The sequence below is a fragment of the Condylura cristata genome, unplaced genomic scaffold (assembly GCF_000260355.1).
Source record: "Condylura cristata isolate star-nosed mole 26May11 unplaced genomic scaffold, ConCri1.0 scaffold00030, whole genome shotgun sequence".
Lineage (NCBI taxonomy): Eukaryota > Metazoa > Chordata > Mammalia > Eulipotyphla > Talpidae > Condylura > Condylura cristata.
Window position 1 is genome coordinate 6,477,067 of NW_004567131.1, and position 16,887 is coordinate 6,493,953.

The 16,887-nt window shown below is 33.0% G+C and overlaps 1 protein-coding gene across 1 annotated transcript in view; it reads left to right on the forward strand.

Annotated features, from left to right (window-relative positions):
* Nucleotides 1-16,887, forward strand: part of KIF5B (kinesin family member 5B) — a 44,606-nt gene that overhangs the window by 11,443 nt on the left and 16,276 nt on the right. The window contains exons 4-19 of the mRNA XM_004691180.2: nt 441-545; nt 986-1,034; nt 1,550-1,605; nt 1,704-1,791; nt 1,936-2,060; nt 3,773-3,877; nt 4,165-4,310; nt 4,887-5,035; nt 5,453-5,646; nt 6,705-6,773; nt 8,412-8,618; nt 10,089-10,232; nt 15,050-15,238; nt 15,840-15,957; nt 16,476-16,537; nt 16,629-16,738. Coding sequence (XP_004691237.1) covers nt 441-545; nt 986-1,034; nt 1,550-1,605; nt 1,704-1,791; nt 1,936-2,060; nt 3,773-3,877; nt 4,165-4,310; nt 4,887-5,035; nt 5,453-5,646; nt 6,705-6,773; nt 8,412-8,618; nt 10,089-10,232; nt 15,050-15,238; nt 15,840-15,957; nt 16,476-16,537; nt 16,629-16,738 — 1,916 coding nt within the window. The remainder of the gene's footprint in view (nt 1-440; nt 546-985; nt 1,035-1,549; nt 1,606-1,703; nt 1,792-1,935; nt 2,061-3,772; nt 3,878-4,164; nt 4,311-4,886; nt 5,036-5,452; nt 5,647-6,704; nt 6,774-8,411; nt 8,619-10,088; nt 10,233-15,049; nt 15,239-15,839; nt 15,958-16,475; nt 16,538-16,628; nt 16,739-16,887) is intronic.

Sequence of the window (16,887 nt, forward strand, 5' to 3'; positions counted from 1 at the left end):
TTTATTTCATTATACTGTATTGAGTCAGTGACTGCTCATTTTAGCGTAATTCATATCACTGGTTTTCATAGTTATAGAAAACAGAGACAGTCTTAACTGTTGTATGAATTCAACTGAAGTGGTTGAAACAATGTAAGTTTATAGGAAAATAAACTAAAACTTTCTCCTAAAATATTTCATTTAGAAGAGTGGATATTATAAATCTAAAAATTAAGAAACTAAGATCAGTTGATAACTAAGGTTAACATACAGTATTTATGTGTAATTTAGACAAATAGGTAATTGCCTTAGGTTTTTAGTTACTTATAGAGTGATTTTCACCAAAAATGGCAATAGTTGCAATTTCAATCTTGTATTGACTAAATTATTGTTTGAAAATTTCGTTTTAAATTCATACTTGATTGTTTGTGTAAGAAATCTAATTCTGTTTTCTGTTTTAGGGTAAACTTCATGATCCAGAAGGCATGGGAATTATTCCAAGAATAGTGCAAGATATTTTTAATTATATTTACTCCATGGATGAAAATTTGGAATTTCATATTAAGGTAAAAATCCTTGGGGGAAAAATCTGTATTTTATTTTATACCTATAATAATTCTGTTCCCCAAAATAATAAATGTTGATTTTCCTTTTTGTATATTTTAAAAATTCTGGACAGTTGTAGTTGAAAATTCAGAGTTAGTAAATTTGGATTCTTTGTCTGGCATTAGATGACCTTAAATTAGCATTTGCTTAGCTTCTTAAACAAGTCTGTTTTGTTTAGCTGCCTTCTCTGTAAAATAAGATAGTTTTATTAGAGAATTCAAAGGTTATTACTATAAGTAGTCTAGTTTGTTTTAAATGAAAGTTTGAATTTGCTTTTTAATTATTTAAGTGGTTTAACTTAGAATATGAAATACGGTTGACTTGTTGATAGTCTGTCCCTTAGCCTAAATAGTGCCTATTTCCAACTTTAATTCATTCATTTTATTTCTTTGTCCCTTAGGTTTCATATTTTGAAATTTATTTGGATAAGATAAGGGATCTATTAGATGGTAAGTGAATTATTTTTCCTTGATTATTTTAAAAAGCAAGTTTTTTTTTTTGGTTTTAAGTAGTGAATATGAGACCATTTTTTTCTTAGTATTTTGTAAAATTCACTTAAATTTTTAGAAACATTTTGAATTTTCAAATTTTAGTTAAATGTATTGTAATACCTAGAATGGCTTATTTAAGGCACATATTTGAGTACTTCTTAAGTAGTAATTAGAGCACTGGACTGGAGTTGGGCAACCCAAATCCTGTGTGCTAGTTTTCTGTTAACTGTCAGATATATTGTCCTTGACAAATCATTGAACCATTCTGGCTTACTTCCAAAATGTATTCTTTATTTTCTATTGCTACATTGGTTCCTATTTAAATCTTCCATTTCTGTAGGGTCTTGCTTTAATAATGATTTCGTATTTTTGAAAGTTTACCATTGTTATTAAGCTGTTCAGAGAAAGAAACTATTGAATTAGTTATTTCATCACCAGCTGAAAATGTTCCAAATATTACTTTTTTTTTCCAGTTTCAAAAACCAACCTTTCAGTTCATGAAGATAAAAACCGAGTTCCCTATGTGAAGGTATTTATGAAATAATATAAAATGATTGTCTTGCAAAGCCAGGTAATAAAATTTTTTAATTGAAATGTAATTGACATTCTTTTTAAATTATTTCACAGGGGTGTACAGAGCGTTTTGTTTGTAGTCCAGATGAAGTTATGGATACCATAGATGAAGGAAAATCCAACAGACATGTAGCAGTTACAAGTAAGTAAGCTATTTATTAACACAAGGAAAAATTTTTCAAGTATCTTTACCAAGTTGATTGTAAGAATTATGTAAAATAATGCTCTACAAAGTACTAGTAAGGGAAAGCCATGTTCATTTATAGCTTGTGTAATTTCATTACAGATATGAATGAACACAGTTCTAGGAGTCACAGTATATTTCTTATTAATGTAAAACAAGAGAACACACAAACGGAACAGAAGCTGAGTGGAAAGCTTTACCTGGTTGACTTAGCTGGTAGTGAAAAGGTAAAAATCTTTATATTTTGATAGATACCTTAGCATTTTTGTGAGCATAATAGTATGAATTTGGACTTAACACATCCGTTGTTACATTTTGAAGTTTTATCAAAGTAGGTTTGGTAATATTTTTGGGCTAACATACATTGACTCCAATTTATAATAACACAAACTGAATAATCAATTCCAAATTATTACCATTTGGGCTAAAGTCCATTATTTCCATTGACTTAATGTTTTGGGGATTTTTTTGTTTGCTTTTTTATTGTTTTTGTTTTTTTGAGAAGTTGTTCGGCATATGTCATGAATTTCATTAGATACCCTTTCCTAATTTATGCTAATTACTTTGGTAATTATATTACCTCCTTATGAAAACTGGAAATTGCCCATTAGTCTTTCCTGGTTTGATTGTGCTCATTTCCCTCCTGGGATGATTGTTTATTATGCAGTCCTCTATAATTTAAGTCTAGATTATGTCAAAGTTAGAATAAATTAAAATATTTTAATATTGATCTCTGTGACCATTGGACAGAAATTAACATTTGTTTCTAGCGATTAGAAGGACAAACCCATAACTTTCTACTTAAAAGTGTTGTTTACCCACATCTTTCAAACTCAGTCTAATTTGTGAATTTTAAGAGACCATTTCTTCAGCCAACATTGCTAATACTCTATTTTATCTTAAAATCTACATTTAAAAATTTTTTTTTAAAGATTTATTTATTTGTACATACAGAACTGGGGTACAGGACAGAGGCTCAGAGGTGGCGAGAGGCTTCACCAGAGGCAGAGTGGGGAATAGAACAGGCAGATCGACGAAGTACACTGCTGAGGGGAGCAGCGGGTGGGTCAGGAGAGGTCTGCCACACCATGTGGTCACCTCTGGGGCAGGCAGGAATCGAACTCAAGCAGAAGTGGCTTTAGCTTCTCAGGGCAGTGCTTTAACCCGCTGCGCCACCAGGGAGGGCCCATTTTACATTTTTTAAAAGATTTGTTTATTTATAAATACAAGAACCTGAGGTACAAGCAAGAGGTGCGGGGTGGGGTGAGAGGCTTCATCAGAGAGAGTGGGGAAACAGAACAGGTAGATTGACTGAAAAATACACTGCTGAGGGGAGAGCAGTGTGTGAGACAGGAGATGTCTGCTGCACCATGTGGGTTAGTTCCCTGGCTTGGGGATCAAACTCATGCAGCAGGTAGTATCAGAGTAGTGAGACTTAACCCCTTGTTCTACCAGGGAGAAGTGTTTCTTTCTTAAAGAAACAAATTCATGTCTATAAACTTGCTCTGTTTTCTAACTGCATTACATTGTGTTTTAGCAGTTTTAAATAAGTTCCTCTTTTGTAATGTAGTTAAGGGGATTTAAAATGAGTAAAGTATGCATTCATAGGAAATTATTTTAAAGATCACAAACTAAAAATAAAATTTGTTATCTCCTTAATTGCATTCTTGTCAAATGGCTAGTTTCTTAGAAATGTTTAAGAAATAGTGATATTTCCACTATTGAGCAAATAAAAGTTAATTTCCTTTCTTTTGTGCTGTGTATTAACCTCTAAACTTTTTAGAATTTATTATTTTTAAAATTTTTTTAGTTTTTTTACATTATAAACGTGATTTTTTTTTTACATCATTCTACATTTTGTGCATTTTTCCAGCTCAGTTGTATTCCCCATGGACTTCTTAGAAATAAAAATTTCATTCCTTTGAAATCTTATGCATAGGTTAGTAAAACTGGAGCTGAAGGCGCTGTGCTAGATGAAGCTAAGAACATCAACAAATCACTCTCTGCCCTTGGGAATGTCATTTCTGCCTTGGCTGAGGGTAGTGTAAGTATACATGTCTTATATTTTCCTGACGCACATATATGGAGAGCTACTTAAATACAAATGTGTGTGTATGTGTGAGTGAGTAAAATATTGACTGTCTTGGTGTCAGTATGTGTGAATTCATTGTCTTTTTGCATTTTTTTTTTAGTATTTATATCCTAGTTCCTAGCTAAAACAAATGAAATCACTTTTTATATCAGTGATTTATTTATTAAATCCCAGTTTATTTACAGTAACATTTAACAAATTATATTGAAACCCATTAGTCTTTCTTTTTTGTTTTGTAGACATATGTTCCATATCGAGATAGTAAGATGACAAGAATCCTTCAAGACTCATTAGGTGGCAACTGTAGAACCACTATTGTAATTTGCTGCTCTCCATCATCATACAATGAATCTGAAACAAAGTCTACACTGCTCTTTGGCCAAAGGTTTGTTGAAAGAAAATAAAATCTAAATGTAAATAAGTCCTTTATTAAATCTAGGGAAATGTTGGTGCATTTGTTAGTATGTGCTAGGCATAGCTTTTTAAATTGAGAGACATGATATGAGCAAGGTTCATATTTTTGGGTGTGAATTAAAATTTAGTACATGTTAAAATCATATGTTAACCTTGCCAGATTTTTATTAGAAGGTTTATCTCTGCATTAAAGGAAATAAGCCTTTGAATCAGTATAGTAAAAGCCTGACAAATGAAGTACAATCTACAATCCTGTTTTCAACCTGTTGGCCTAGTAGTGGGTTCAAATCATTTACATAAAATGGCTACCTTAGAAAAATCAGTAATGATGACTTGATCTTATACTTTAAACAATAATTTCTAATGAGGCCTTAGAAATTGGAAATATAAGCCCTTTGTTTTATTCTCAAGTTTTTTACTTTTTTTTTTAGTTGTATTGTGAATAGGAACTATTCTAATTACAAATATCAGTACATAGTCAAAGAATAATGACAAGAATAGTTAAGTGATTTTAGTCACATTCCTTTTCCCCCAATAACTCTCTTAGGGCCAAAACAATTAAGAACACAGTTTGTGTCAATGTTGAATTAACTGCAGAACAGTGGAAAAAGAAGTATGAAAAAGAAAAAGAAAAAAATAAGACCCTGCGGAACACTATACAATGGCTTGAAAATGAACTTAACCGATGGCGTAATGGTAATTATTGACGGATTTGTCATTCTGAGTTTGTTGAATAACAACTTCTTGGCTGTCAAATAAATTTAAGATTCTGATAAGAATATAAGTGAAAGTAAGAAAACATACCCATTTCTACTTTTTAACCATTTGGAATCATCATATAAAAATAGTCTTTTATCTTAAATTCTGAACTTAACCTTAAGTAAAAAATATGATACAGAAGCCAGCTGGGAAGATATAGAAGTCACAACCTGACAAAGTGTCTAGATAGGATGAGAGCAGTAAAAACTGCAAGATTTGATGACACTGATTCCAACGTATCAATTCTTGGAGATAAGAAAAAAGTAAGAACTCATGAAATAGAATAAAACTGAAGGCTAATATTCTAATTCTTAATTATGTTTTTTCTGAAATCATTGATCATTATTATTTTAGGGGAGACAGTGCCTATTGATGAACAGTTTGACAAAGAGAAAGCCAACTTGGAAGCTTTTGCAGTGGATAAAGATATTACTGTTACCAATGATAAACCAGCAGCTACAATTGGAGTTACTGGAAACTTTACTGATGCTGAAAGAAGAAAGTGTGAAGAAGAAATTGCTAAATTGTACAAACAACTTGATGACAAAGTAAATATTGGTCATATTCTATTTTGTTTTGCAATGTTATTAACACGTGTTTTTATTTTCTAATTTCAATACTAGGGGTCCTTATTGCCTATGTACATCTTGTTTGAAATCTGTTAGCCTTTAAAAATCATTGTATTAACAGAAGATACAGTATAATTTCAGTTTCTCTGTAGAAATAATATATGTATGAAGCAAGGCTTTCTCACCCTTTTTTAAACTTAGAGGAAATTATCATTAGATCATTGGGGAACCTTAGTAAAATGACCTCTTAGAATCAGGGATCAAAGGACTATACTGTATTAACAAGCTCATGCAAGAGATTAAATAGAGGAATCAAAATAAAATCTGGCTTTGATTATATCAATTAGTAGTGTAAAACAGCAAATTATGAAAAGAGGAAGGAAAAGAGTATAAAGAAATCCAGGAAATGATTCTAGCTTTTGTTTCGCTTTAAGGTGGTATGTTATTTTTTTATTATTTATGTTATTTTTTTTTTTAAGATTTATTTATTCATATAGAACTGTGGTACAAGCCAGAGGTACAGGGGTGGTGAGAGGATTCACCAGAGACTGAGGAGCAGAGTAAACAGATTGACAAAGTACAGTGCTGAGCGGAGCAGCGGGCAGGTCAGGGGAGGTCTGACACACCATGTGGGTCACCTCTGGGGAGGGGATTGAACTCAACACTGAAGGGGCTACTACTTGCTGTAGTGCTGCCTCCTAACCCTTTGCGCCACCAGGGAGGGCCCTGTTTTATGTATATTTAAACAGATGGAAGTTTCAAAATAGATGAATGGATATATTTTCAGTAGCATCTTTTAAATAAGCTAATTATTTTTGACATTAAAGTATTTAATGAATAGGTTTCATAAACATAAGCTCCTCTTATTAATTGAATATATTATAGTTATTGATAATGGAAAGAAATTCCATCCAGTTAATATTACTAAGAATTTAAAATAAACTTTGAATTTGGAGAAATGGTTTTGAAATACTTCATCTTAAAATTTGTTTTAGGAACCACTTTGAGCTACTCTGAATTTTTCTTTAAAATTCTAGGATGAAGAAATTAATCAACAGAGCCAGCTGGTAGAGAAATTGAAGACACAAATGTTGGATCAGGAAGAGGTAAGCTGAATACCCTCAGCATTGCTTCCAGAAAACCTTCGGTTTTTTATAATTTAAATATAAAAAGATGAGGAAATGTACAGAACTCAGAATACACTAGTACTACATTTTAAATGCTTTTGAATATGTACATGCTTCAGTTTAGTGTAGATAGCTGTAAGATCAGTACATAATAGGATGGAAGCAAATATTGACTTTAGGGATTTTTTGGTTTTAGTTTGAGTTGTCTTAATTAGAAGGTAAAACTTTTTATGGTATTTATTCTTTAATTCTAAAACTTTTCTTTGAAAACATTTGATTTTTTTTAATTGTCTTCTACTTTGTTTGCTTTGAAATATAGTACTGTTTTGTTTCATTATTCTCAAGTCTTCTTACTGATCTTTGAGGAGGACTTATTTGACTGATTCTTATAGCTATATTGTAATTAGAGATTTTTTTTCTCATTGAAAGTATTTACAAACAAGGAAGGGAGGAATATAAAAATATTTTATTACTAATTCACTTACACAGAAATACAGGTTATAAAGGGACTTAAAGAATATTTTGAATCCTATTGACTTTATCATTAATAATTATATAATTTTAGATATGACTCGTTGGGAATAAGAATATTAATGAATGAAATTATTTATTTCCCCATTTGTATCTTTGTCTAATCTATTCATGTCTGTCATCTGTATTTTCATTTTCATTCTCAATTTCTCTTCTCTGATTTGTCACTTTATTTTCAACTTTCACTGCACTTCACTTGGCATAGCATGAAGATGTTTCATAAATGTTCCTTAATTTAAGGTTTGTTTTGGGGGTTGGGAGGCAAAGACTGTACACAACTTCAGTGAGAGAAACACCATCTATCTAATAAATCCTTATCAGATCATTTTTGTATTTTAACTATAGCATTGTTTCTCAAAGGAGCACTAGTGATGTTCATTATATTTTGTCTTATGAGTTAGTACCTCTAGCCCCTACTTTTAAGTTACATTAGTATTCTACCTTTATTAATAATCCCATATGTGTCAAATGCACCAACTAAAAGCCACTGACTTTGGATGACAGTAAGCTGCCAACTAGGCTCATATTCAGATTTTTCTATGCTGATTCCAGATTTACAGAGGCACAGGTCAGATGTTATCCCTTGCTGGTCAGGGAACACAGAATTTTTGAGCAATCTTATGAATGTTTAATAATTTCATCTTGCTAAGCACGCTGTTCACGAAAGAAAAGAAAAAAAGTTTCTTTTGCACTTAATTTACACATGACTAAAATTTTCATGTTATTGCCATATTCTTTGTGAATACCCTACAGAAATATCCACTCTTTTCAAATACCATAAAGCATTTTATGTGTTTTCTTCTTCCTCCTTTTTAGCTCTCATATTCCCTCATGTCACTTTTAATTACATACCTGTCTTCTATTAAGCTCCTCACAGGAATGGTATTTGATTTTCTTTTGGTCTTCAGCACATATTTAGCCTATCACTTGCACATACTAGACATTCAGTAAATCTGTTGACTGAATGTTGCCACGCTTAAAGAGCATCTACACTTCACTCTCTTTGTACTTAGCAATGTGGAGCAAATAGATTTTTTAACTTGTATACTTTTGGTAAAAATTAGATAACTTTACTTTTTCATGTAGCTTCTGGCATCTACCAGAAGGGATCAAGATAATATGCAAGCTGAGCTGAATCGCCTTCAAGCAGAAAATGATGCTTCTAAAGAAGAAGTAAAAGAAGTTTTACAAGCCTTAGAGGAACTCGCTGTCAATTACGATCAGAAGTCTCAGGAAGTTGAAGACAAAACTAAGGAATATGAATTGCTTAGTGATGAACTGAATCAGAAATCGGTAAGATACTATTTTGGTTTCTAAATACTTCAATACAAGTATTCACAAGAAAAATTACCCAAGCTGCTGATTGGTACGTAAGCTTAAAATTGATAATATAATTGTTCAAGAGCTCAGATTTCAACTTCATTTCCTCTTATCTATAAAGCCTAGCAGTAGAGGTTGAGGATTATCTTTTTAGTTCCTAAAGCTCTATTAATATGTAATAAAGTGCTGTTTTAAGAAATGCTTACTAGTATTATGACGTTAGAGGAAAATGTTAGATTCTAATTGCTAAGTAAAGTTTTAGGGGTTATTCAAACTACAGATTGTGAATGTGCCCCCAAAAAATAGAGAAAATTATTATATGGGTATATAATTTCATATAACTTACATTTTGTTCACTGTTTTGTGTCCAAAACCTGGAATAATGATTAGACAATGTAGTACCATCTTTTTTGTGATTTCTCACTAAGTGAGGGTTTCTATTTGTTACAGATTTTCTCTCATTGATATATAAGGAGGGATAGCCAGCTTTCGAGGATGATGCCAGAAGTAGTACAAAACTAATTTGTACTGCTATGCATTCAGTATCATTCTGGTGGCTTCTTTAGAAATCAGTATCTATAGTTGGACTTGGGATCAGTGCTCACTACTTATTTCAGTGTTCACCTATCTAATAAACAAAATAATCATAAAATAGCATTTTAAAATGATTTTGTACACTAGCGAAAAGTTAATTTTCCTTTTTTTAACTTCCAGATTTAGTTTGCTTTAAGTTATCGCTTAAAGCTCAAGACATCTTTGTAACTCATAACGAGCTGCATTACTAACAGGTCTAAGAACATTAGGGGTGTCTTATAACTCTTTAAGCTTTAAGTTGGTACTTGGTCACTCATTTTGGTCTTTACGACAGTTGTTTTTGTGCTCCAATTTTGAAGTTGAAATACCTTTCAGCTCTATATAGATAATAGGAATTAGAAACCCCCAGTGTTCCATATGTATTTATATGCTTACAGTATTATATTTTCATATATTAGAGAAAATGTCTTAATTTTAGGCATTTGTGGTAGAAGCATAGTACATTATGAGTTTTGAAAGAGTACTGGTATTATACCTTAAACATTCCTTACTGATACTCAAAAACTTCAGGAAATGACTAGAAGAATCTTTATTAAAAGATTGTCTAAAAGTTGAATTCAAAATGCAGGATCCAATGAATAGTTTAAAGTAGCTGGGTTGGATTTGACTTTTCAAAATTGTGGTGACTTTGTTACTGGTAATGAACTGTTTGAACCATATAATTCTAATAAAACTCATCACTAGCTCATATTAATTGCTAGTCTTTCACTCAGTAGCTAGTTCAAGAAAGTGAAATTTGAAAAAGAATGGAATTGTGATGACTGGGTAAAACTTGAAATACTTATAAATATATGTATTGATCTTTTATTTACTAGATTTAACTGTACCTTTTGTTTTTGGTTCTCTTAGGCAACTTTAGCAAGTATAGATGCTGAGCTTCAGAAGCTTAAGGAAATGACCAACCACCAGAAGAAACGAGCAGCTGAGATGATGACATCTTTATTAAAAGACCTTGCAGAAATAGGAATTGCTGTAGGAAATAATGATGTGAAGGTAAATATCATAACCAAATATTAAGTATAGTAATTTGTAAAAAACTCTTTTGTTTAGTTCTTATTTTTTACAAAGCTTTTTTCATACACATTTTCTTATCTGTGCAACAACCATATGTAGTATGATATTAACATGTAAATAGATGAAAGAGAAAGAAATAAGGTACCTTCAATTACATATATCAGTAAGTAGTTTGTATTTAGACTCCAAGGTTCTTACCTTGTACAGTTTACTTAACAATTACGCTAATAAATTACTACACATAAAAGTTCTTAACTGGAATAGTAAAGATTAGCTCAACGTAAAAAATGAATCAATTATTGTTGCTTTAAATATTTACAAAGGTAAAAGATGAGCACTGCCAATTCATTCTTTTAAAATTTGATTATGGGGACCTCCCTGGTGGCTCATTTTGTTAAGTGTCAGCGCTATGAAACTGTCAGCAGGCACTTGCAGCATGAGTTCAGTATGCAGCCAGGGTGGTGACCCACATGACATGGCAGACTTCTGTCTCACTCACTGCTCCCCTTAGCACTGTATTTCAGTGGACCTGCCTGTTTTGCTCCCCACTCTGTTTCTAGCCTGCATCCCCGTTTTTGTATACATAAGTATACAAAAGTACACATAATAAAATTTTATTATGAAAGATTTCAAGCAAGTAAAAGTAGAATATTAACTTGATTTACCATTTACCAAAATTTTGCCTTGATCATTTTATGTATGCCCTTTTTCTGATGATTTTTTAAGGATAGTAATGATGGTTATGTTAGCACTAGGTGTGTTTGAAAAAATTTTACCTTCTAGATTTTAAAACATAGACTTTAAAAGCAAACTAAGATTCTTAACTGCAAAAACATGCACATAACATGAAAGATTTTTACATTGCAGTAGGTATTTGTTTAGTTCTTACTTTATTGACTAAAGCCAAATTATGGTAACAAATAGAAAAACTTACATAAGGATTTAAAGTGAGAACCCACTAAAAGGCCAGTTTGCAAAAAGTTGGAAATGAAATAAAAGTTCAATATGGAATATATTTCTTCTATTCGTTGTTAGTTAAAACTACTGTTGATGGAGATAAGGACTCTTACAATGTGTCGTTTCTTAACATTTGGTCATCTGGTTGAAACAAAGGAAGGTGTTTATTGTTAAGTGCAGGAGACTTTGCTCTCTTGGTCATCTGAACTATCCTGTTTATGGTAAAGTAATGTGAGATACAAGAGATATGTGGGAATCTTCTGAGATGGAAAAGTACAAAGTTTCTGTACTACTTTACATATTAATTTCAGTATCACTGAACGTTAAAGATATGGTTCAGAAATTGTCTTGTAGATTTGTGACAGTTGTAGAAAAATCTTTGTTTTATGTTGAAATATAATCTTAAGTAAAAAAAATGGTTAACTAGAGAGAATAAAGAATAGAAAAAGCAGTGTTCATTGGTACAATCCAGGTTCCCTGAATCTTAACTATCTTTTTCACTATACCTTCATAGCATTTCAAAAGCAAATTAACTTTGCAACTTCATTAAAAACAAAAAAGAAGCCTCAATATTCTTGCACATAACTTTTTGTAATGGCAGTAAGTATTGCTTAAGCTCCACTTGTTTATTTTACATTCACTGGTCTTTGTCTTCTAAAATTAAGTAGATCTTGACACTTGTATAATATAAATCCACAGTTACAGAATAGTTACAGAATAGTTTCACTGCCCTGACAAAGACCTTGTGCCTAACCTATTCTTTCTACCTCCCTTAGCTCTTAACAACCACTAATCTTCTTATTGTCTATATTTTTGCTTTTCCAAAATGTCATATAATTGCAGTCATACATTAGCTTTTTTCTCCTTCATCAGAAAAATTCCAGTATGTAGCAATGTGTACAGTATGTACCACTGGATGTACCAGTATGTTTATCCATTTACCTATTGAGGGAAATCTTGGTTATTTCCAGTTTGGGGTAATCATTAAGTAATGTTGCTAGTTTTATAGTTCATAAATAACTTGTAAGTTTTTTTCTAGATTTAAGTTTTCAATCAGCTGGATAAGAACACCTGGGATCATGATTGCTAGATTGTATGTTCTGTCTGTTAGTGTAGTAAGAACCCAAAGTTTCTGTACTACTTTACATATCTACCAGCAGTGAATAAAAGGTCCAGTTACTTGACTCAGCAAGGTTTGAGCTATTCTAGTAGATATTTAGTGCTATTTCATTTTAATTTGCAATTGAGTTATTTTGTTACTGTTGATTTTTAAAAGTTCTTTGTATGTTTTGAATAACTTTATCAGATAGGTCTTTTACAAAATTTTGCACATCCTTTTCATTTTCATAACATCTTAGCAGAACAGAACTTTTTAATTTTAACAAAGTTCAGCGTAGTTTTTTTCATTCAAGGGTTGTATTTTCGACTTTGTATCTTAAAAACACCAAGCTGGGCCCTCCCTGGTGGCGCAGCGGGTTAAAGCATTGCACTAAGAAGCTGAAACCACTTCCGCATGAGTTCGATCCCCACCTGCCCCGGAGGTGACCACATGGTGTGGCAGACCTCTCCTGACCCGCCCGCTGCTCCCCTCAGCAGTGTACTTTCGTTGATCTGCCTGTTCTGCTCCCCACTCTGTCTCTGGTGAATCCTCTCACCCTCCGCATCTCTGGCTTGTACCCCAGTTCTGTATGAATAAATAAATAAATCTTTAAAAAAAATAATAATATCTTTAAAAAAAAAAAAAACACCAACCTGCAGGTCAACTAGTTTAGGTGATATGTTATTCTAGATTAAATAACATCTTTTCTTCTATTTTATGTCCTACAAGTTTTTGTTTTGTATTTTCATGTAGGTCTGTGATCCACTTGGAGTTAATTTTTCTGAAAGTTAGAAAGTTTATCAGAATTCATTGGGTTGCATGTCACGGATCACTTGTTCCAGCATAATTTGTCGAAGAAACTGTGTACATTTCCTTACCTTTGCCCCTTTTCAGAGATCACTTGAATATAATTATGCAGTACTCTTCCTGGGCTCTTTTCTGTTTTAATGGTCTGTTTATCTGTTCCTTTGCCAGTACAATACCATCTTAATTACTATTTTAGAGTAAATATTGAAGTTGGTTAGTGACAGTCCTTGGACTTTGTTCTTTAGTATTGTGTTGGCTATTCTAGATCTTTTATCTTTCCATATAAATTTTTAGAATCAATTTGTTTGAAATCCTCAAAACTAGTTGCAGGGAGTTTTGGTTGAGATCATAATAAATCTATAGGTTAAATTGGGGAAAAGTGACATCTTAACAATATTTAATCTCCCTGCCTACGAACTTGGAATATATATCTTTTTAATTCTTCCTTTGGTTTCTTATGTCAGTATTTTGTACTGCTTGTCTTATAGAGACTTTACACATGTCATGTTACATTTATACCAAAATATTTGCTTTTTATGGTGCTAAGTGGCATTGTAGGGTTTTTTGGTAGGGTTTTTTGATTTCAAATTCCACTTGTTTATTATTGTTGTATGGGAAAGTTACTGTCTCCTGTAGGTTAACCTTGTATCCTCCAGTGTTACTGTAATGGCTATTGGCTCCTGAATTTTCTTTTTTTTTTTTAAAGATTTATTTATTTGTGTGTACAGAACTGGGGTACAGGCCAGAGGCTCAGGGGCGGTGAGAGGCTTCACCAGAGACAGAGCGGGGAACAGAACAGGCAGATCGACGAAGTACACTGCTGAGGGGAGCAGCGGGCGGGTCAGGAGAGGTCTGCCGCACCATGTGGTCACCTCCGGGGCAGGCGGGAATCGAACTCATGCGGAAGCGGCTTTAGATTCTCAGTGCTGTGCTTTAACCCGCTGCGCCACCAGGGAGGGCCTGAATTTTCTTTTTTAAATAAGCATGACTCCTGTAAAAAATAAAAATTAGTCACTCTTTTTTTCCCCCTTCTAAAATTCTACTTACGTTAGACACTGAATATTAGAATATTGTACTGAAAATTCATTAAATGCATGAAATTTAAGGAATATTAAGGGACTTAAAAGTCATCCTTTCCCAGGCCTCTCTGGTGGTGCAAGGGGTGGTGCAGCATCATGAAGCTCTCTGTAGCCAGTGCAGCACGAGTTCGATCCCAGCCAGGCAGGTGACCCACATAGTAAAGCAGACCTCTCCTGTCTCACCCGCTGCTCCCCGCTTTGTCTCTGGTGAATTCTCTTACCTTCCACACCTCTTGCCTGTTCCCCAGTCCTGGTATGCATAAATAAGTAAATATTTAAAAAAAAAAAAAAAAGTCATCCTTTCCCTCCCTTATTTCTGAAGTTTGGACATGACTAACAATAAAATTACTAATGATGAGGGCCTGTGAAGAGGAAATACAAAATTAAAAGATGCAGAATTCATCCAGATTTGTTGTTGTTGTTGTTTAAGGTTTATTTATTTGTGCATACAGAACTGGGGTGCAAGCCAGCAGTGGAGGAATGGTGAGAGCACTCACCAGAGACAGTGAGGAACAGAACAGGCAGATTGACAAAGTACACTGCTGAGGGGAGCTGTAGGCGTGTTGGGAGAGGTCTACCTTGTGCTGTGGGTCACCTCCGGGGCTAGGGATCCAACTCTCACGGAGGTGGCTGTTGCTCCCTTGCAGTGCTGCACTATAACCCGTTACACCACCGGGGAGAGCCCTGTGTTTTTGTTTTCTTTCTCCCTTGTTGGAATATATATTTCCTTTTAGAAAGGAAAGAAGGCCAAAAATTAAGCTCTATTTTCCTTAACATTTATTTTACAAACAGTAGTTTGAAAAATTGCACACTTCCTATGAGGGTTCAATTTTTTGTTTTGCTTTTTTTCACAGCAGCCTGAAGGAACTGGCATGATAGATGAAGAGTTCACTGTTGCAAGGCTGTACATTAGCAAAATGAAATCAGAAGTGAAAACACTGGTAAAACGCTGCAAACAGTTAGAAGGTACACAGACTGAGAGCAACAAAAAAATGGAAGAAAATGAAAAGGAATTAGCGGCATGCCAGCTTCGTATCTCTCAAGTATGTATTACATAGTTTTTCATTTTTGACCAGCCAAGTATACATTTTATTCATTGTTAAGTTTTAAGAAATATCAATTCCATAAGTTGTTTTTAAAATCAAAATGGAAGTTTAATTCAATTAGTTGTCTCTTACTTTAGTATAATAATATGATTAAGCTGTGTTATATTGCCTAATATGTATGTTAAATACAGAAGTTTATTAGAAAGACAAGACTTGATGTGACCATTAAAGAATCTAGAAGAATACTAGGATTGAGAAAACTGCAGATCTAATTTTCTGGCTTTGGAAATTGAATGGTTGAAGCCATTCACCAAGATATGAGTTATACATGGAGGGTGGCAGGTAACATCAGATGGATATAACAATAAGACTGTGTTATCTAATATTTTAGCCTTTTGTACCTCAGTTGACACATGTTATAAACAATACAGGTGACCGTTTCATTTATTAAATTCTTTACTATAAACTGTTCCGTGAATATTTAATTTCCTTTAAATATACTGTATGTTTAGATATATACATAAAACTTTAAAATATACTTAACAGCAAACTGTGGGTGAGTTTTTTTCACTTCATGTTAGTGTATTTTTCCCAAAAGCATGAAGCCAAAATCAAATCATTGACTGAATACCTTCAAAATGTGGAACAAAAGAAAAGGCAGCTGGAAGAATCTGTTGACTCCCTTGGTGAGGAATTAGTCCAACTTCGAGCACAAGGTATTAGCTTCCAGTTATTTCTGAGTTTTATCTTTATGTTTTTCTTAACTTTGTATAATTATAGTTAACTTATACTCACACTACTTGCATATGGTAGGAATTTGGATAACTTGCAACAGGCAACAAATAATACATTTCTTTGTAAATTTGAAACATTTTTGAATATATTTGAAATAAGAAAGTACCTAATCAGAGAATTTCCCATAAAGTAATTAAGAGGAGTTGGGGGGAGAAGGGTGTGTGTGCATGTGATGTGCGTGTGCTCTCGTTTCTCTAAGGTCCCCATACCCATCTGTTTCAGTAATGGGCAAATAAATTATGGCAATTATGATATCAAAAACTAAAGAGTACTAGTCAGTAGTCATTGTATTTGAGAGCAAGATTTACTGCGTGGTACTTGGATAATTTAAAGTCAGATACTGCTAGAGTACATCCCCAGATAAAACTCATTTCCTTCTTGGCTGATATGACGAATTTAGTGATTTACGTCCTCTTTTGTTTTCTCTCCATACCCACAGAGAAAGTTCATGAAATGGAAAAAGAGCACTTAAATAAGGTTCAGACTGCAAATGAAGTGAAGGTAAATTTCCAGTAACATTAAATTTTAATGTTGGTAATACATCTTTAATAATATTGAATGTTCTAACAGCATCTTCCTTCAATAATTTTAGCAAGCTGTTGAACAACAGATTCAAAGTCACCGAGAAACTCATCAAAAACAGATCAGCAGTTTGAGAGATGAAGTTGAAGCAAAAGAAAAACTGATTACAGATCTTCAAGAGTAAGTATATAGTTCTTTAAGATTTTAAAAACTAAGAAAGATGACTACTTAGGCAGGACGGAAGAAATATATTTAGGACGGATGATATGGCTATCCTAGAAGCCAGATAAATTTTTTAAAGATTTATTTGTTTATGCTTACAGAACTGC